Genomic DNA, 20,173 nt, shown 5'->3' on the forward strand with positions numbered 1-20,173 from the left:
GGAAGGCAGGACAGAGTTGGGAGATGGAGAATGYAAGGACAGTTAAGAACGAGCTCTGAGGTTGGAAGGGTGGTTGGAAGTCAGGGAGGGGTGGCAGGGAAATCTGTGAAGTAGGTGGAATACTTAGAGGATAAAGAGGGATGGGAAGGTGGGGATAGGTGGAGGAGAARCAGGAAAACTGTGGGAGGCAAATGACAGAGGATGGTGAGGTAGCCAGAGGTTGAATGTGAGAAGGACAGGGCAAGAAGTGAAACTGCAGAAAAAAGGATCAGGAATGATGAGAAGTGAAGTGTCACAGCAAGGACAGAAAAACTGAGGTGGAGGAAGAAGTATGGGATGGAAGGTGAGGGAAAAATTATGGAAGATGGTGGAAAGGACAATCAAGAAGAAAAGAGAGGTTGGGGAGGATGAGGAGACTGGGCAGATGGTAGGAAGTGGAGGGTGAGGAAGAACAGGCAAGTAGTGRATGGTGTGGGGCTTGGGGAGGGATGGAGGACAGTGGGAAGTGGATGACAAAGAAGGTGGACAAACAGAGAATGAGAGATTAGATGGCAGGTGGTGGAGGAAAAGGATGGAGGGGCATGGAGATGAAGAGGAGGAGGAATGAGCAGACAGTGAGAGATGGACAAAGGTGACAGAAGGGATGGAGAGACATTTAGGGGATAGAAGACAGACTGGAGGGCAGTGGAACAGGATGGATCAGAAAATGGTGGGAAATGGAGAGGCACAAAGGGGGTTGGAAATGTGGAGGGGAAGATAAATTTGGGTGATACTGGCAGTTGATAGGATAGTGAAATGATGAGAGATGAGGGTGGATTTTGGGATGGGGAAGTGAAGAAAGTTGAAAGAGGACAGGAAGAGATAGAAGAGGATGGAAAAAGACATGGAGAAGAGGAGCRGAGGAGGTTGAAACAGGTTAGAATAAAGGTGGGAGTTAATGGGGAATAAGCAGGGATCAACTGATGGGAAGATGTAGAGGACAAAGCTGAAGAAAAGGTGACATCACATGAATCTGAAAGGAAAAGCTGGAGGCAAAGCAGGGCAAGGATGGATGGGACAGGGTGGAGGTGAAGAAATAAGAGAAGACATGAGAAGATGGTGGCAGGTGAATGAAGACAAGGAATGCAATGTGGTGCATGAAGCAGGAGCAGTTGAGTGGGATGGGATGGGATGGGATGGGATGGGATGGGATGGGATGGGATGGGATGGGATGGGATGGGATGGGATGGGATGGGATGGGATGGGATGAAAGTGTGGCAGGAAGACTGGACAGGATATGGAGGGCAGTGGAGGAGCACAGGAAGGAGGGATGGGAGGTGGTGGGTGATGGAGGAGAACAAGGAGGAATGTGGAAGGGAACATGGCAGATAATGGAGGAGCATGGCAGGGAGGGATGGGACAGTTTATGACAGCACACTCTGGAAGGAGCAGGGAAGGAGGGATAGAATGGGAAGGTAGTGGGGAAAACAGGGAGGGACTAGAGGTGGTGAGATTAGAGCACAATAAAACATGGAACACAATGCAGGAGGACAAAAAGGAGGGACAGGACATGATGGCTGATGGAGARGTACAGAAAAGAAGGATGGGACCTGGTGGGTGATGGAAGAGGGTGGCAGGGAGGGATGGGACACAGTGGGTGACAGCATGGGAAGGAGGGAAGGGTGGACAATGGAAGAAGGGATGAGACATAAAAGGAGGTACATGGAGAAAGGGATGGGATACAGTGGGTGATGGAGCATAGGAAGGAGGGCTGGGCTGGGTTAGGTGGGTGATGAAAAAGCAGAAGAAAGAGAGATGGAACACAGGGGATCAAAGAGCAGGGATGAAAGGGATGGGACAGGAAGGATGATGGGGGAGCAAAAGAAGGGGGGATGGGTTTGGTGGGGGATGAAGGACCTCAGGGTGGGACAGTTAAATGGAGTGAGCCTTGGGGGAGGCAGGGATCAGAGAATCAGAGAATCATTAAGGTTGGAAAAGATCTCCGAGATCATAGAGTCCAATCAAGGGGCACAAGGGCAGGAAGCCATGGGCAGCGAGAGAAGGGGGATATGGGCTCTGTGTGCAGGCTGGGTGAGTTGTTGGGCAGGCTGGGATGGGATGGGGGAGCCATGAGAAACACCAGCATCACAYTGACAATGCAAAGCTTGTGTTGAGAGGAGCCTGCAGTGGGGGGACAGCGCTGGCAGTGACAAGGAGCCCTGGTGGTGTGGCACAGTTGGGTCAGCACGTGGGTGTGGTGTCAGGGACAGACAGGTGGGTGAGGAGACGATGGGACACCATGTGTGGGCTGGGCAGCAGGTAGAATGGCAGGGACAGAGGGACAGGGTCTCATCACCCCACAYCTCGCTCTGCAGCAACACCGACCCAGACAGGACAGGCAGCATGACCGCCCCCCGCGACAGCACAGGAAGGCAGCACCAAGGGTGGGGGTGAGGGGTTGCAGGGCCTTTATTCATCACACAACGAGCAGGCATGACACAGGGGTGCAGGATGGGGTGGACAGAGAGCCTGTCATCGGGGCAGAAGGTGCCCTTCATGCAACCTTGGCATGGGCTGGTGAGAGGAAGCAGGAGGACAGGGCAGGGGCAAAGGTAGCTTCATCCAAAACACCTCGGGTTTCAWCCCAGGCTGGGCACTGGCGTGTGGGAAGGACAGGGGCAGAGTCCATGGAGGGGCTAGAGCAGAATCAGCCACCTCCACACCTTAAGCGAATTTTCCCCACAAATTCCTTGCCRGCCTCAGCTCAGCCCCCCTGGGAGATGCCCAGCACCGCTATTTACAGAGTAAGACAGAACTGACCAATATTACAAATAATTAAAAGGCAGTTGTAAAAATGAGAAACCACATTCCAAAAGTAGAGAGTCTTTTAAAAAAACCAAACCAAACCAAACCAAAACCCCGATTATCCATGAAAATGCTAAAAACCACCCCAAAAAGATCTATGTACAGCAGGAGATTGCCCGTGGCAGTGCTGGACCCGACTCCTCCGTGGCAGGCAGGGACACAGCCCGGCCCCAGCTGCTGGTGAGGATGGGCAAAACCTGCCCTGAGTCCCCCACCCGGGCGATGAGGGTCCCCCAGGGGCCGGCCAGGTGCCGCAGGAGCAAAAGGCCATCGGTGCTGGGCCTGCTGGGCCCTGGCTGATGCTGGTGTGTCCGGAGACACAGGCAGTGAGTGGCCGTCATGGAGATGCTGACGGAGGCTGCGACGTGGCAGTGATGCAGCAGCTGCTGCGGGCAGCGAGCGGCYGGACGGGAGAGGGCAGCAGCCTCGGCAGCACCGGCAGTTCTTAAGAGAAACTGCAAGATGACAATGTGCAGAGGCCCTGGAGGCAGTGCACAGAGCCCCAGAGAAATGCACAGAACTCTTGGAACAATGCACAGAGCCCCAGAGCAGTGCACAGAGCCCTTGGAGCAGAGTACAGAGCTCTTGGAGCAAAGCACAAAGCTCTTGGAGCAGAGTACAGAGCTCCAGAGCAGTGCACAGAGCTCTTGGAGCAATGCACAGAGTTCTTGGAGCAGGGTATGGAGCCCCTGGAGCAATGCAAAGAGCTCTTGGAGCAATGTACAGAGCCCCCAGACCAAGGCACACAGCCCCAGGCACCTGCAGGCAGCTCCATCTGGGTGAATCCCTGCCTGGCCCCTGGCAGGCAGCTCGGAAATAGGTCAGGCAGCTGCCTCGGAAATCTCTGTTCTCTCCTGGAGCTGCACAGAGGCACCAAGGCTGCTCTGTGTGAGGCTGGRTGGCAGTTCTCCAGCCCTGGGAGCTCTGCAGTGCCGTGGGGCTGTGGCTGCTGCCCCCTCCCTCCCTGGGTAAGGCTTTTTGTGGTGGTGACAGAGGGACGTGCAGCGCAGACCRTGGGGCCATGCTACAGCCTCCCAACCCACAATCTCTTAATCCAATTGGTGCCTCTCCAATGTAGCTCATTTCGGTATTTTTAAAATGCACTTGGTTTTACATTGCAGGCTGTCCGGAGTTGGGCAGAGCCAGAAGTGGAGGAAAAAAAAGGAAAAGAGAAAAAGAAAAAAAAAAAAAAAAGACAAATATGTATATTCAGCACTTGGAGGAGAAATAACTACAAGTGGCCCCAAGCAGGGAGGTGGGTGCAAGGCAGGGGCAGCAGGGCCCCTCGGGAGCAGGGGATGTGCACACACACACACACACACAGAGGCACAGGCCACCTCTCCCCACGCTGTGCACCCAGCACTCCCAGCTCCGCAGCTGGAGGAGCCCGGGCACAGCCGGACCCTTCCCAGCAGCGCAGGGCCTCAGCAGCACCCCCAGAGCAGAGGGCGGCCAGGGAGGGCCCCCCAAGGCAGCCCTGGGCTGGTGACCGCAGGGAGCCTCCCGCCCCCTTCCTGCCGGGGAAGCACAGGCGGCTGATGCAACCGCGCCGCAATCGGGGATGCGCCGGGCAGGGCGGGCGGCCGGGCCAGCGCCCTCCATCCGCGGGGCCAGCGCTCCCTCACAGCCCCCGGCCCTCCCTCGGCACCAGCAGCCTCCCCCGGCCGCTCTCCCTTCTCAGCGCCGCCGGCTCTCGGCACGGCGCGGTCTCGGCTGACCATCCCGGCACGGTGGCACCGGCCAGGCCCCCCCAGCGCACCCCGGGGCTACCGGCAGCCTCCGGCTCCACATCTGCTTCGTAAGCGTCCCCGGGGCCGAGGGGACGTTTAGGAGACAGATGCGCCCGCGCCGCCTTGCAGAGGGGCCCCGCGGGCTCAGCGCGGGCGCTCGTCCGGCACGACAGTGGATGGCAGGCACGCTGCGTCCCCCGGCCCCCCGTCCTCACTCACTCGAGACCCCCGGCTTCTCCTCCGCCCTGGAGGGGTCCGTGGGGTGCAGTTTGCACTTGGAGGGGGAGTGGCGGACCGCGGAGCGGGACGGCCGGGCAAAGCAGGACGTGAGGGACTGGGAGCTGCAGTCACACGCCGTGTCCTGCAAAGATAGACAGGGCACAGCGGGGTTAGAGGGGTCAGGCACCCTGTCCCCCGCCACGGCGGGACACCCCGGGGGRCTCCGTGCCTCGTTACCTCGCTGGCTATGGCCGAGATGAGGTCGGGGTCCCGTAGGACTGCGTCCTTACTGCCCTGGCCAGGGGACGAGGGCTTGGGGTCCTCGCAGCTGCCCTGCTTGAGGACCTTCTTGTTCAACACACGGGAGATGTTTTCGGYGGGGTGGTGGGTGGCGGGGCTGGAGTGCTCGGCTCTCTTGCCTCCTTCCTCGCCAGGGGCCTCCTTCTTCTCCTGGGGGGCAGTGGGGCTCTGCGCCCGCCCGCAGACGTTCCTGAAGAACTCCTGCACGAGGCCGTACTTGGGGGCTTCRGGCTTGGCGCGGCTGCTCTCGGGGCAACCTGGCTTCCAGATGGACTCGGTGCTGCCCGCGTGCTCCACCACGCTGAACAGGCTGGACAGGCCGTCATTGATGTTGCTGAGGACAGGGCTGTCGCGGGTGGTGGTGGAGCGGGCCCAGGCAGAGCCGTTCTGCTTGCTCTGGTGCAAGTTCCAAAGGCTTCTGTCCTTGGACGCATCCAGCTTGGAGGAAGACCTCCTCTGGAGCTTTGGAGAGCCATATTTTGGGGAGCAGCACGGCCGCTCGATCCTGGAGTGGACCTTGTCCAGGGAGGAGGAGATCTGCTTGCTGCGCACAGACACGAGGGAGGAGCTGCGCGGGGACCAGCTCTTRCCGTGCACACCAGGACCGCGGGGCAGGTCGGTCTGGAGGCCCACGCTCACCGTCTGGATGGTCTGCGTGCCCACGTGAGCCAGTCCCACCGTCTGGCTGGAGGTGCTTTTCACCTTTCTCTCAAGCGAGCTGGAGCGGATGGCCTGGCGCACGCAGTTGGTGATCTCCTTCATGTCATCGCTCATGTTGCCGGAGATCTCCAGGTCATGCAGTGCTGGGGGGAAGTGCGGCACCGGTGGCACCGTGCTCTCGCCTGCGCTGCTGTCCAGTAGCTCCCGCTGCTGCTTGGAGAAGTTGCACAGCCACTGGCTGTAGGTGCCCTCGGCGCTGGCCGATTCCTCCGGCTCCTTGGGCTTGGCCATGGTGAACAAGAACCCGGGCTCGATCATGATCTTGCCCTCCTTGTTGTGCACCAGGGGCGCCTCCAGCCGCCGCACCACCGGCGGGCTGTAGTAGATGCGGATCCCCGTCTTGTCGGGCGCCGTGTAGCTCCTCTGGATCTGTTTCTGAGCTGGGTCGTGCCCGGAGAGGCTGCTTGCCCGCGAGTAGTCCCAGGAGGAGATGCCCAGCTTCTCCTTGGCCAGGCTGTCAGGGGCGGGCTGTTCGATATTCACATATGTACAGTTTGAGGGAGGAAGGCTGGCGCTGTCCCGGATCCCATTGGGCAGCAGCTGCGTGGTTGAGGATGCCTTTTTGCCCCGGGCATGGTCACCCAGCCCTGGAACAGTCTTTCCAGGGAGGTAGGGAGAACAGTCGAGCAAGCTTTCAAACTCTGACATGGAGGAAACGGACTTGGTCCTGTGGGAGGAGAGGGGATGGGGATCATAAGGGGACAGGGCAAGGAGTTGGGGGACAGTTGAGGCACTCCTGGGCACCTTCTTGGGCACCCAGTCCTGCTTCTCACCCTTTGCTTCCAGGACTACCCTGGAACACAGCTGCATGTCTGTGACTGTCAGGGCTGTTAAGCCCAGGGACCCTCTCTATTCCAGGGACCAKGAAGACACCAGCACACTCACCTCTTGAGGTTGGTTCCCTTGGCTTCTGCTTCAGAGATTGTCTCCTTGTCTGTGATTTTCTCATTGAGAGCCTAGGAGGGCACAGGAGAAAGCTCCAGGGTCAGCAAGAGCAGGAGCAGAGCACAGAGATGGGCTGGGGGAGGGGCTGCTCTTCTCTGGCAACACCAGTTAACCCCACACCCTGAGCCCCACCACCCCATTCCCATGTTGCAACCACATCTATTTTAAATCAGCTTTTTATAACTCCACAGAAGCTCTTTATGTTCAGCCACACCCTTCACTCTCATTCTCATGGTGCTCTCCCTTGCAGCCTCATTTGCTGTTTAAGAGGATGTTAATTTGGGTTCACGCATCCCCCCATCTAACCCTTAGCACAGACCTGAGCCCTACCAGCATCCTGAGTGCACTCCACCTTCTCTTACACACCTCTTTCCAGTTGCTGCCATGCTTCTCCATTTCAGAGTGCTTCAATGCCCACGGATTGGATCCTTTCTGCAACTGGAGAACGTGTTGGTCACCCAACAGGTTCAACATGTGCCCCTCCGGGCAAACATAAATATGAAACGTYCTTGGGGCAAGCAGAGAGGCTGGAGGGACGTGCAGGATGGGGGACACCATACCTGGTTGAGTTTGTTCTGCAGGTCCTTTGCTTGCTGCTCTGCCTGCTGCTGCTCCTCCTTGAAGCGTGCCAGCAGCTCCACCTTCTCCTGGTTCCAGTTCTTCTCGCTGATCTGCAGCTGCTTGGTGAGGTCCATGACGGCGCTGTAGGACTCAGCCAGGAGATGCTGGTGCTCCTCACGCTCCCTCTTCAGTGCCACCTTCCAGTCCGGCAGCGCACGCTCCGCRATCCCTTTGCCTGCCTTTGACTCCAGCTGTGGGGACATGGTGGTGGCTGTGGGGGACCCGTGGCTCCAGCAGGGTGCTGGACATCTCCAGCAAAGGGGCAGGGCTACGGGCTTCCAGTGCTTCCCAGTGYCAGTCCCATGCTGCCAGGCTGGGCAGTGAGGTGTCCCTGAGGCCATGACACGTGCAATGTGGCTTGCCCATGGCACAGCCAAGCCATGGCTGGCCCTGGCTTCAGCCACATTGTGCCAGCCCGYCCAGCAGATGGTCACCCAGCAGGACATGGGCTCAATGTCCTGCCTGCCTGGCTGAGCTCCCGCCTGTGGGACCTGGTTCCTGGAGAGGGGCAGCAACACCTGCAGCACTGGCAGAGAGCCCCCTGAGGATACAGCACCACTGGGTGTTGCTGCCACAGCAACTCCGCTCACTTTTGAGGAGATATGGGAAATGGGGACTCGTGCCCTGCCTGGAGAATTCCTGCCTGGAAAGCACTGGCACCTCTGCTGGGGAGCAGAGCCGATGTACAGCCATGGGCTGCTGCCAGCAGTGTCAGTGGAAACCCCTCAGCACYGGGAGGGCAGGGCTGAGGGGCCGATGGGACTCATCCTGCAGGCAGGAGCTTCCCCCAGTGCCCAGGCTGCCCTCCCTCACATCCTGCCTTCCCTGCAGCCATGCATCCCTCCCACAGCATCCGCAGGGCTCCTGTGCTGTGACTTGGACTGAGGGACAGGGGGCTCTGATGCTGCTCTCAGCCCTGTCCTGGGGAGGGGCACTGAGATCCCCCCTGTCCCATCCCACCCTCCCCAGGCAAGCCCAGCAGAGGAATAAAGAGCATCCTCTGCCGCTCCACAGTCAGATTTCCATGCCAGCCCCGTTGCCATGGAAACTCTCCTGCCTGAGCGGCTGCTAATTAAGATTCCCACAGTGCCACCCTGCTCCTAGCCCAGCGCTTGGCACAGGGCACAGGCAGCCCCCCAGCCCCCAGGAGAAGCTCTGCCAGCCCGCAGGGTGCCCAGGGCTCCCACCTGGGCAATGTGGCACTTGAGCTCGGCACGCTCCATCTCCCAGGCAGCCTTGGCCTTGGTGAACTGCTGCTGCAGCTCACTGGCACCGCGCCGCTCCTCCCGCAGCTCCGTGCACAGCTCCTTCAGGGTCACCTTCATGTCCGCCAGGGTCTTGATGCACTCGTTGGGCTGCAGGAGAACAGGGCTGAACACAGGCAGCAGGAGGGGACCCAACAGGGAGGGAGATGCCCTCTCTGGGTGCCAGTCCCTGCTCCCAAAGTGAGGGACATGGGACATGCCCCCACCAGGGCAGGGGACCACCCCAGGGGTGATGTGCCAGGGGAGAGCAACCCCACTCAGCCATGCACCCCCATGCCCCACAGCCACAACTGGGGCTGATCCTGCCCTGATCCACCCCCTGAGCTCATGGGGACCCCGCTCACCGTGTTGGGGGTCCAGCTGTCCCCGGCACACATCTTGTTGTCCGCCTGCTGCTGCGGGGCRAGCTCCTCCTCTTCCAGCAGCAGGTACAGCTCCTTCATGCTGTTCACCTGGGGGTGACACCATGGCTGGGGTGATATGGGGACCCACAGCCCCTGTCTGGGATGGGGGACACCCAAACAGCCCTGGATGGGACATGCAGCCATGAGGGACATGCCCAACATGTGGTCCCTGCTCCAAGGCCACCCCTTGTACCTCCAAAAAGTCCTCGCCCTCATTGTGCACCATCTTCCCCTGGCGCCAGTGCTTGAGGAACCACTTGAGCTTCATGAAGAGCAGGAGGAAGCTCTGCCTGAACTGCTGCGACTCCTGCACCAGCAGGTTCTTCTCCTGGCTCCAGAACTTCTGCTCCAGCCGCCTCTGCAGGTTCAGGCTCTGCAGCTCAAACTCCCGCCGCAGCAGGGCTTTCTGGTGGTCCTCCTTCAGCTGTTGAGAGACGAGTGGCTCCAGGACTGGGGCTGGTGGCAGTGATGTGGTGCCTCCCGCCCGTGCCAGCCCCATATCCCCATCCTAGGTAGCTGCAACACCCTGGGGGCATGCTGGGGACAGCAGAGCCATTGAGGCAGTCTCTGCATGGCTCTGTGCCCATGTGCGAGGAGTGTGCTCAGCCTGTGTCCCTTGGAAATGGGACATGCTGTGTGTGCTCCCAGGTAACACCCAGGTCCCCAAGTGGGACATCGGGCTGGGGCTGCAGGTGGCACAGCCATGGGTGTGAGGACACCGGTCTCCCWGGGACAGACACCTACTCACCTGGCAGATCTTCTGTGAGAAGTTGTCCACCTCGTCCTTCCTCAGCTGCCTCTCCTGTGAGAGCTGCTCCTGCAGCCCCCGCAGGCTCTCGTTGGCCTCAGACAGCACCAGCTGCAGCTCCTTCATCTGTAACAGCCCAGGAGGGGATGGGAAAGGTGAGCTGCATATCCCTCTGTCCCTCCCCAATGGGGTTCTGCAGCTTCCCTAGTCCCCAGCTCTCAAAAGAGTCAATCCAGTCCCACAATCCTTCCCCAACCCCGCTGGCTGAGAGATGTGGCTCCCTGTCCCTGTCATACCTCGGTGGCGTAGGAGTCGTTCTCCTCAGCCCGGCAGGTTTTGTAGCTCCGGGGATGTGCGGGGTCCGTGTCCTTGGTGTGGGGGATGCGGAAAGGGTCGGCGTCCCTAAAATCAGGCTGCTGCATGCGTGGGCAAGTTAATGAGAACAAACCAAAAGAGCGGGAAGAAAAAAAAGCCAGAAAACAAAACAATGGGTCTCCGAAACAGTAAAGAATTACAAGACAACAAAAAGGATGAGGAGGAGAAGGAGCTTCATCACCATGGCAGGAGACAATGYGGAAACCAAAAGGAAACACAGGATGAGGAGACACGTGGCCTGGATTGTTTAGGGAAAGGGGAAAAAAGAGAGAAAGAGGGAAAAAATGTGCTAACACCAGTTATGGTGCCATGCAGTGACTGGGGGAGACTGGGACCTTGGGCTGGGGGACCACATGCAGAACAATAGGACTCTGAACAAGCGAGTGTGCTCCAGAAAGGGATTGTGCCTGCAGCCCCAACCACCACTGACAGCCCTGGCCCCTGGCATGAGCTGGGACCCCTGAGAAAAGTGGGACAGCAGGGCATGAGCTGCCCTCCACTTCTCCAAAGGTGTTCTCCCTTGGATGCAGATTTGCCCTGGAGCCTCTGCTCTTCAAATTACCCTGCCTGGGTRCCTCTGGGGGCTGAGGATTCCTGCAAGCAGGGTCCCTGCAATTTGGGCTGCTTTCGGGGGCTGCAGGCTGCTCTCCTCCCACCCAGCTCATCCCCAACRAGCAAAGAGCTTCTGAGACACAGTGCTGGGCTAAGCCAGGGAGAGCAGCCAAAACATCAGCCCCTGCTAAAGTGGGATTGCACCCGAGAGCCCCTGGMCCTGGGCAGGGCAGCCTTGGCACAGCCAGCCCGYGCCAGGATGCCCACTGCCTCCTGCCCTGGGCACACTCTGTTGGAGCAGAGTCCTACCTTGTCCCCAGTGCCCCTGGCATGCAGTGAGGTGTTAGTTTGGGTTTTGCTCTGGAGAGGCAGGAGGGAGGTTACACTGGGGATCGGGGTTTGYTCTGTCAAAGCAGGAGGAAACGTGGTGGCAAATAAAGCGGCAGCTGCTGSGAGGGATGTGGGCAGAAGCCRTACCTGGAAGTCRGAGGYGAGCTCCTTCTGCAGCCCCTCTTTGGTGACRTCGTGGCTGCTGGAGCTGGAGAAGTGGAACGAGTCCGTGTGCTCCTTGAAGCCGCTGGTGAGGTGGTCCACTTTCCTCACGARGCAGCCCAGGTCCTGCTGGAGCACGCCCAGCCTCATCAGGAGCACGTTCATCAGCTTGGCATCGCTGGGGCTGTCACCACCGCTGCCCACCGCCTCGCCCAGCAGCACCCCCGCACACTCGTTGTCCAGGCAAGCCTTCAGCCCCGAGGTGAAGCCATTGGCATCAGAAATCAACACGTCGATCGCTTTGCTGACCAGCGTTGCCTGGTCCCGGATGCCCAGCAAGGTCTCCAGGTCCTTGGGCTTGAGCAGCTTGGTGGGGCCATCGGGCACCTTCCCACTGCCCAGCCCCCTGTCCTGCCCATCGGCCTCACTGCTGCCCACGCCGTCCCTCCAGCCGGCCRTGGGGACGCACTGTGCAGAGTCACCGGCCTCAGCGTCGGTCTCCAGCATGGGCCGGGTGCTCTGGCAGGAGGCCAGGTCGCAGCGCTGGAGGTTGGACAGCAGCACCCTGTTCTCGTACTGCAGCTTCTTCACCTTGCCGCTGAGCTCGCTGATCTGCACCTTGGCCGTGGCCAGCTCCTCCTGCGAGGGCTCGCTGACCACCGAGCAGCTGTCCTCCGACAGCGTCACGTCCAGCTCGTGGTCCGACTTGTACTTGGTCAGCTCRTTCAGGAGGAGCTTGTTCTGGTCCTCCAGCTCCAGCAGCGAGCGTCTCAGCAGCTCAGCCTCCTCCTCCACAAACTGCAGGTGCCGGCGCAGCTCGGCCACCGTGTCCCCCGCATCCCCGCAGCTCGAGACGCCCACCAGGAACCGTGTGTCCTGCCCCGGCAGCTCCCTGTCCCCCTGGCCCTTCATGTCATCCATCTCTGCCCGCAGCCCGCGGTTTTCCACCTCCAGCTCCACAATCCTCCGGCTGAGGATGTTGGCTTCCTCCTCCACCAGCTTGAGGTGGACTTTCAGCTCGGCCTCCCGGGAATGGGGAGAGTCAGCCAGCTCCTCCACGGACAGGGAGCTGTCCAGGTCCCCGTAGAGGGACCTGTACTTCAGCAGCTCCTCCTTCATGCCATCGTTCTCCTTGGCCAGCTTGGTCAGCTTCTTGCACATCAGGGCTGACTCCTCCTTGGCAAAATGCAGCTGGCACTTCAGGTCTGCGCTGTCCTCCTGGGGACCCAGAGGGGTGGGWATTAGAGAGGTGCTCCCCTGGGCCATGGTGGCTCCCAGAGAGCCCTGGGGACATGCCACCCTCCCACCCCAGTCATCCCAGGGAAGCTGCTGTCTCTGCTCATGGAAGGGGAAAAACTTTGAGATCCATCCTGGAGATTGCCAGCCTTCACCAGGATGAAGTCTCACCAGTCTCACCATCCAGGATGCCCTGAATGMAGAGACCTGTGGCTCTGGTCTCAGGAAAGACACTGAGCCGCCATCAGGGATGTGGRGACCAGCTCCAGCCTGATCCAACACAGGGCAGAGGGGAAGGGAAAGYTGTGAAGAGTCCACAAGGTCCCCAAGATTTCCTCCCAAAAGCTGGCACTGCTGCCACTGCAACCCCTCATCAGGGCTCTGCTCCTCCTGCTCAGCCCCCCATGCTCCATCACAGGGCAGGGAAGCAGCTGAAAACCTCTCCAAGTGCCAACCCTCAGCCTTGCTGCCACCACCTTGCCAGGGCACTGAAACCCCYGGCAAAGCCTCAGCATCAGCTCATGAGTCCCTTCCCAAGCCCCTCTGCTTCTCAGGACCGTTTCTCCATGTGTTCCTTTTTCATTTAGCAGTTAAGGTCTTGGCTGCTTGCCCAGACAGACCGTTTCTCTGCTCTGGGAAGCTTTTTGGATGGAGGACCAGGATTTCCTGACGTCCAGCTYGCAGCTTCCCGTGCCCTGGGGTCACTCGAGTGCTCTGAGCTCCGGCGTGGTCACTGCCAGGAGGGGACCTGTGGGGCTGTGACCCTCACCCCACTGCACCCACTGCAAGTGGCCAAGCCTTTTAGCTGGGTGGCTGCTGGCCCTGGCAGCCCTCTCCCTGGCTGAACACATTCCCATTCCCCTTTCCTTGGCTGGAAGAAACAATCTGTCCCATACTTTGGGTGCTCCGGACCCCCAGCCCCCCACTCATGCTCATGCTCACCCCCAAACCCTGCAGCAGTATTTACTCTGCAGACTTCTGGGCTGCTCCTAACGAGGTCATGGCTGATGGAAAGGGGGTTCCCATGAATTTGGGGTGCTATTTTATTCCCCAAATRTCCGCCGTGACCACAGGAACCACCCTGCTGCTCTTCCATGCTCRTGCACGGGGACACGACCTCACTAAGGCGCATTAAAGCTGTGCCCCCCTAATTAGGTGAGGAGATTAGGGGAGGGCTGACTCGGCCAGGGCAGACATGACCTCAGTTCCTGTTTTTCCAGGGGGAAAAAAAAAMMGCAGCAACCCAGCRTGTCCCTCTATGTCTTGGCATCGCTGGAGGGACACACGCGTCCCCAAAACTCCCTTGTGTGCTCCGGGGGTCTGGACAGACCTTGGTGTTGAGTTTGTCCCCCCCAGCTCCGTTTTTGGGGAGTGCTGATGCTCATCCAGCACCGCTGAGCAGGAAAGGGACCCAGAAAGCCACCAATGAGTCACAGCATCTGTGCCCACAGGGCCACCAGCCACGGCTGCGTGGGGACAGGGAGAGGATGGGGGCCACATCCAGGGGGAGGCCCAGAGCTCCTGGGGTCCCACCACAGAGCTGGGCCAAGCTCTGTCACCCCCCGGCTGAAGGGTCTTGGCTCCTTGGGGTGTGGGAAGCAGCGGGGGTTTTACTGTGGCCAGGGCTGGGGGTTGTTTCCTGCCCCAGGAGGAGGCAGATGAGGGGCTTCAGCCTCGGGAAGGGGGTGATGGAGGGCAGAGCACAGGTACTCTTTGGAGAAATGAGGGGGAGGATGCTGGGGCCTTCAGCTGGCCAGAAAGGGCTCTCAAGAATAAAGGGAGATGATAAATAAAGCCTGAAGGGGAAAGTCTCTGAGGGCCTGAGGATCCCTGTCCTGAGGCTGCACAGGACATGGTGACCCAGAACCCTTGGGCTGCTCAGGGTCCCTCCTCAAGATGCTCTCAGCAGCGTGCCAGCAGTGGCTTTACAGGGTGTGCCTCCCTGTAGAGCATTGGGGGAGCAGATCTGTTCCCCAAAATAAACCTTCCAGCTCTTTTGCCTTCGCAAGAGGATTTTTCCTCTTGCCTTTCTATCCCYGCAACAGCAGCTCTGCCTCTCCGAGCCCTGGTAACAGCATTAGCGAGTCACAGCAGCTCAGCTCAACAGCAAGTGACAGCTGAAATCCTGCTGCCCTGGCAAATCCCCGATCCCACTCTGCAAGGGCCAGGAGCAGCGTGGCCTCCAGCCACCCCCACAGGGACCCTCAGCTCCCCTGCACCCCGTGAAGCTCCCAGACCACCCTCAGCACATCTGCTGGCACTGGCGGGAGGGGGACAGGCTGCAGGAGCCCAAGAGCAGAAACAGCTTTGCAATGTAAGAGCCGAACTCCTTCAGCTCCTTACACGGGGAAAGGGTTAAAGCCACTGCCCGGCCACTGCTGCTCCATTGATAAATGAGACAAGGGAGCGGCTGAGGACAAAGAGGATGGCCCAGCACATCAATCCCTGCCTTATGCAGGGGTTCTGAGAGGGAGGAAAKCTCTGCACAGCCCTGCAAGGAGGGGATGGCGCTGCCATGCCCGGGTTTACTCSGTCTGCAGCTGGCACCGTGACCTGGGGTGTTCTGGGTCACTGTGGCCTGCCCTGGGTGCTCAGGTGCCAATACCTGCACTGATGGCTTCTTCTCTGTCTTGCCCAGGGAGCGAGAGCCTCGCTTCTTCAGGGAATTCTGCAGGGAAAACAGAGTTATGACCACAGTGATGGCACTGCACCCCAGCAATGACACACAGACACAGACAGACAGATGCAGTGTGGATGGACATGGGTACTGACATTCCCAGGTGCTCGTGGACCCCAGAAAAAACTCGGAGCCCTGGTGGGCTGAGAGAGGCCCTTTGCTCTGAGGGAGCTGGAGTGGCAAGCATCACATCATCACATCATGAGGTTTGGCCAGAAATTCCCCCTGCAGGCAAAGGAGCAGTGAAAGAGCAGGAGTGAGCAGGAAATGAGCCATGGAGAGTGGAGAGGCTGAGTCACAGTGGCTGTCAGGGCTGGATGGATCAGGGAATCCAACCCCCAGGCCAGGGGACAGCTCTCAGGACATTCCAGTGTGGGAGCAGCCGATGATGACATTCCCCATTGCCTTTTCCCCAAGCAAGGGATGTGTCCTGGTCCCTCAGCCATGGGAGGGCTCCTCAGCAGAACCATGCTGATTCTGCTGCCAGGGTCACAAGGGGACACAAGGGACAATGTCCAGGCTGGTGAGGACAGCTGGGAGGTGGGGAAGCAGAGTAATGAGGGAGACAAAAAGCATGGTAAACATGCAGGTGCCCAGAGCAGAGCCAAGTTTTCTGGGGAAGGGAGCTGGGGAAAAACCCTCAAGAACATCCCCAGAGCCTCCCACAAGCGCTGGCTGATCCATGCAGCTGCCCTGGACCTATTTCCAAGTTGGTGCTGAGGCCCAACAGCCAAAGAAAGCAGCTGTGAAATGTAAGCTGCTGCCTGTGCCAAGGTGCCGGGCTCCAGGCTTTCCTATTAAGGCCACGACCATCCCTGGAGCTGCTGGAGCTGCTGGAGCTGCTGGAGCTGCAGAGCCTCTCGCAGGGGTTGCCTGTGCCACATCCCATCCCTCACCCCCACCCTGCCGGGGACTGGGGCTGGCAAAGGGCAGCAGCAGCCCCAAACAGCCCCAAAACCAGCACCTTGGGGCAGATGTGGCTGTCACTGCTCCCCCCTGGGACATGGGGTGGCCATGCCCGAGGCTGAGCTCAGTGTGGCAGGCTTGGCATGGGGTACYCAGACTGATCCCACTTTTTCCTGCCCCTATAGGAGACAGAAGAGGGGGAAAGGCCTGAGCCTTGGGGATGATCCCAGACAATTAYCCAGTTATGGGAGAAACCTCTTGGAAGGGAGGAATAATCAGCCCCGAGGGCTGAGCCCAGCCCTGAGCAGTGCCTGGCTCTGGCTGCTAACGAGCTCTGCCAGGCTCTGTGCCCTGCAGCAGGGGGAGGAGSAGGAGAGCTTTTAGCTCACTTTGTCTAATGTTTGCCTAATTAGCACTCTGCAATCAGCGAGTAACCCCAGCGCCCTTGCTAGCCTGGGGACACTCCATGCCGAGCTTGGGGACCATCTCTGTGGCTGTGCCAGCCGGCGGTGTCCCCGTGGGCTCAGCCAGCTGTAGAGGGGCTGTTTTCCACCCCAGACTCTGCAGGCAGGGCAAGGCAGCGGCTGCCGCTCGACCGCACAACCATTTCCCTGCCGGCTTCCCCAGCACTGCAGAGCTCCAGCTCCCGCTGCTGCCATTTGTTATTCAGCCCGCGCTCCCGGCTGCAGGGAAACCCATTTCACGGCTGCTCCGTGTCACTGGCGAGGGGATGGCTCAGGGGGGACGGTGCCATCCTGCAGCTTCCCCGGAGCTGGGCTCGGCTTTGAGCAGAGCTGGCCCCAGAGATGCCGTGTGCAGGAAGCACGGTGGGGGAAGTGAGAGCTTTCCCTCGGTTTTGTCTCCTCCCCCACACTGCCCTGAAGCCAGAGATGCTTCCCGAGGCTCCCCCGGGACCAGAGGCATCCCGGGCAGTAGGGAAGTGGGTTACAAGGGCTGCAGTGGATTGCAGGTCCGTGCTTTCACCTGCGTGCCTTTCCTGTCACCGAGGATGACACCAATCCTGGCCMGAAGCTGGTCCCAAATGCAGCGTGACATGGGGTACCCCAGATCTGTGCTTATGGGTGGATGCATTTGGCTGCCCAGGACCCAGAGGGGATTATGCACCCACCCAGCTCCACAGCACCACTAAGGACACCACTGGGACACTGCTGGGACATCACTGGGACACTGCTGGGACACTGCTGGGACACCACTGGGAGACTGCTGGGACACTGCTGGGAGGGACACTGCTGGGACACTACTGGGACACTGCTGGGAGGGACACTGCTGGGACACTGCTGGGACACTGCTGGGAGGAACACTGCTGGGACACTGCTGGGATACTGCTGGGACATCACTGGGACATCTCAGCACAGTTTGAAGCAGCAGGATGTGGTCAGGATACGGCCACACCGGGCATTGTGCCAGGGACACGGGGACCCCCTGCATTGTGCAGAGCTTTGCCCAGATGGAATTGGCCACAGCCCAGGGCCCAGGCTGAGCAAGGGGCCAGGCACATATAAAGTGTCCCTAGCACAGTGGGGAGGTCCTGTCACCCSCTAGATGGGGCAGAGCCAGCCCCTRTCTGCAGGGTGGGATGTAGCGTGCGGAGAACAGGCGCTGCTCGGGTTTCACCAGCATCTGCAGCACGGTTTGGGTTTCAGCGCTTCAGGCAGGGCTGGGGGATCCCACGGCCCAGGGCCAGGACACCTGYCACGAGCAGAGCCTTGGGGACGCCTCCCAGTCCCCCTCCCGTGTCCCACTCACCTCTCGGAGCTTGTCCATCTCGTTCTGCACCACCTGCTTGGCCAGCTCGGTCTCGATGAGCCGCTGGCGCAGRTCCTCGTTCTCCTCCTCCAGCCGGATCCTCTTCTTCTCCACCACCTCCAGCTCATTGTGGAGCCGCACCGAGACGTCTTTGGCCACCTGGGGACACAATGGGGGACATCAGACTGGGCATGTGCAGGGAGCTGAGACCACAGCTTCTGGGCACCCACAATCCTCATGCAGAGATCACCAGGGGGTTACTGAGACCCTCTGGAGGAGACATCTATGGTGGGTGAYCCCCTGGCCCCTGTGCCTGTCCCCTCAATTGTGTCCCTTCACCAGCTGCAAGGCTGCCCCRTGTCCCCATCCCTCTGGCCAAATCCTGCCTTTCCCAGCCCTAACATGATGGTGGGAGATGTTCATCACCCTTTTTTCCCATACCATGAGGCTGGAAAAGCCCCCAGAAGGCTGGAAATCTGGTGGGCAGCAGCAGAGCCCACAGCCTGTCACTGCAGGCAGCAGCTGTGCCGGTCAGGAGAAAGGCGAGCTGCTGCATCACATTACAGAGAAACCTGCAGCTGCCCCGGGGTAAAGGGTGCCTACATCCACCCCAGAGCTGCCCCTCTCCAGATCCCTGCAAGGGAGCAGTCCCCAGCATAAAGGAAGCTCAATAACACGAAACACCCGCTCCTGCATCTGTGGGAAGGCAAAAGTTGTCTGCAGTGCCCCTGGGCTCCTGCACAGCCTGGGGTATCAGCACTGTGGAGGCAGCAGCAAYCCCTGCTGCARGGCTGGGGGATCTCAGGSCATGGGGTCGAGCTCCTGCTCCCCYGAGGATGGGCTGTGCTTTCTTTCCCAGAAAGGGAGAAGCTGGAGGGGGCGTTTTTGGCAGCAGCCACCCGAGCTGGGGGGAGCTGATGGCGGKTTGGGGAGGAGATGGGGGCCCCAGCAGGGATGGGCAGCAAGGCGGGTACACAGCCCCACACTTGTGGCATGTCTTGGCTCCAGGACTGGCTGTTTTCTGCTCAGAAAACAAAGTTATTCCTAGAGCAGTTGCACATCCATCCCGAGCTGTCTCTGACTGCCACCGCACCCCCCTCTTGGCAGCAGCCACGTCACCGAGAGCCCTCAGCAAACACTCACCAGGCTCCTCCAGGATGAAGAAACGTCACCCCACAGAAATTCCCTTGTCCCTGCCCCAGCCCCACGTGCCACCACTCCTGGGGCTCTGCAAGGTTTTCCTGATGGCCGAGAAGAGCAGCTCCCAAGCTTGCAGGCTCCTGGTCCCCCCACACCCTCCCTGCATGCTCAGGATGCTCCATCCTGCTGTGGTGGCCTCATCATGTCCCCTTAGGAGCAGGATAAGGGAGCTCAGCCCCAGGGCACAGGGCTGGGCTACAGYCCTCACATTCTCTAGCAGTGCTGGTCCTCTCCACCACCAGGATCTCCTCAGGCCACCTGTGAGCTGAAAGCACAGCTCCCCACTTCCCACATCACCACTGCCAGCAGGGATTTATGATATCTGCAATAATGACCCCACAAACTGCACATCCTCACTGAGCTCCCTGCAGCACGACATGCCCTGACACCTCTGTGCCYACAATTCATTGAAACCCACTTTGGGGACTCTGAGGTGCCCTGACAGGCTGACCTTGACGTCCTGCTCGAGGCTGTGGATGAGCTCGCCGTCCACCTGGCCGGTCTGTGCCACGCGCAGGCTGCGGCGCTCGGCCTTGCGCAGCCGGTACTGCAGGATGCGGCACGTCTTGCTGGCCTGGTCCAGCTGCTGCCGCAGCTCCTGCAGCTGGTACACRTCCTCCTCCATGTAGACATCCCGCATCTCCAGCATTTCGGCGCGCAGCTCCTCGATCTCATCCTGAGGGGAGATGCTGTGTTAGACCCCGCAGCCTGCTCTGCCCTCTCTTCCCCTGTGAACCTCCCCACCATGGCTCTCCATCCATCCCTCCATCCATCCATCCATCCATCCATCCATCTGTCCATCTGTCCATCCATCCATCCATCCATCCATCCATCCCTGATCCATCCCTGATCCATCCCTGATCCATCCCTGATCCATCCATCCATCCATCCATCCATCCATCCATCCATCCATCCCTGATCCATCCATCCCTCCAGCCCTGTCCATCCATCCATCCCTCCCTCCATCCATCCATCCATCCATCCATCCATCCATCCATCCATCCATCCATCCATCCATCCATCCATCCCTCCATCCATCCATCCATCCATCCATCCATCCATCCATCCCTCCATCCATCCATCCATCCATCCATCCATCCATCCATCCATCCATCCATCCATCCATCCATCCATCCATCCATCCATCCATCCACCCCGTGGGCCAAGCACAA

The 20,173-nt window shown here is 59.6% G+C and overlaps 1 protein-coding gene across 1 annotated transcript in view; it reads right to left on the reverse strand.

Moving 5' to 3' along the window:
• Window positions 1–3,903: 3,903 nt before the first annotated feature.
• SOGA1 (suppressor of glucose, autophagy associated 1) overlaps window positions 3,904–20,173 on the reverse strand; it is a 24,179-nt gene continuing 7,909 nt past the window's right edge. Inside the window, exons 2-16 of the mRNA XM_057385512.1 lie at window positions 19,453–19,677; window positions 17,802–17,960; window positions 15,057–15,119; window positions 11,201–12,433; window positions 10,093–10,212; window positions 9,797–9,922; window positions 9,242–9,472; window positions 8,989–9,096; window positions 8,567–8,734; window positions 7,319–7,570; window positions 7,125–7,196; window positions 6,699–6,769; window positions 5,031–6,480; window positions 4,794–4,935; window positions 3,904–3,966 (exon numbers count right to left, since the gene is read on the reverse strand). Coding sequence (XP_057241495.1) covers window positions 3,938–3,966; window positions 4,794–4,935; window positions 5,031–6,480; window positions 6,699–6,769; window positions 7,125–7,196; window positions 7,319–7,570; window positions 8,567–8,734; window positions 8,989–9,096; window positions 9,242–9,472; window positions 9,797–9,922; window positions 10,093–10,212; window positions 11,201–12,433; window positions 15,057–15,119; window positions 17,802–17,960; window positions 19,453–19,677 — 4,449 coding nt within the window. The 3' untranslated portion in view covers window positions 3,904–3,937. The remainder of the gene's footprint in view (window positions 3,967–4,793; window positions 4,936–5,030; window positions 6,481–6,698; window positions 6,770–7,124; window positions 7,197–7,318; window positions 7,571–8,566; window positions 8,735–8,988; window positions 9,097–9,241; window positions 9,473–9,796; window positions 9,923–10,092; window positions 10,213–11,200; window positions 12,434–15,056; window positions 15,120–17,801; window positions 17,961–19,452; window positions 19,678–20,173) is intronic.

Source organism: Malurus melanocephalus, unplaced genomic scaffold (genome assembly GCF_030028575.1).
Source record: "Malurus melanocephalus ecotype Western Australia unplaced genomic scaffold, MMel_1.1 scaffold_837, whole genome shotgun sequence".
In the NCBI taxonomy this organism is placed as follows: Eukaryota; Metazoa; Chordata; class Aves; order Passeriformes; family Maluridae; genus Malurus; species Malurus melanocephalus.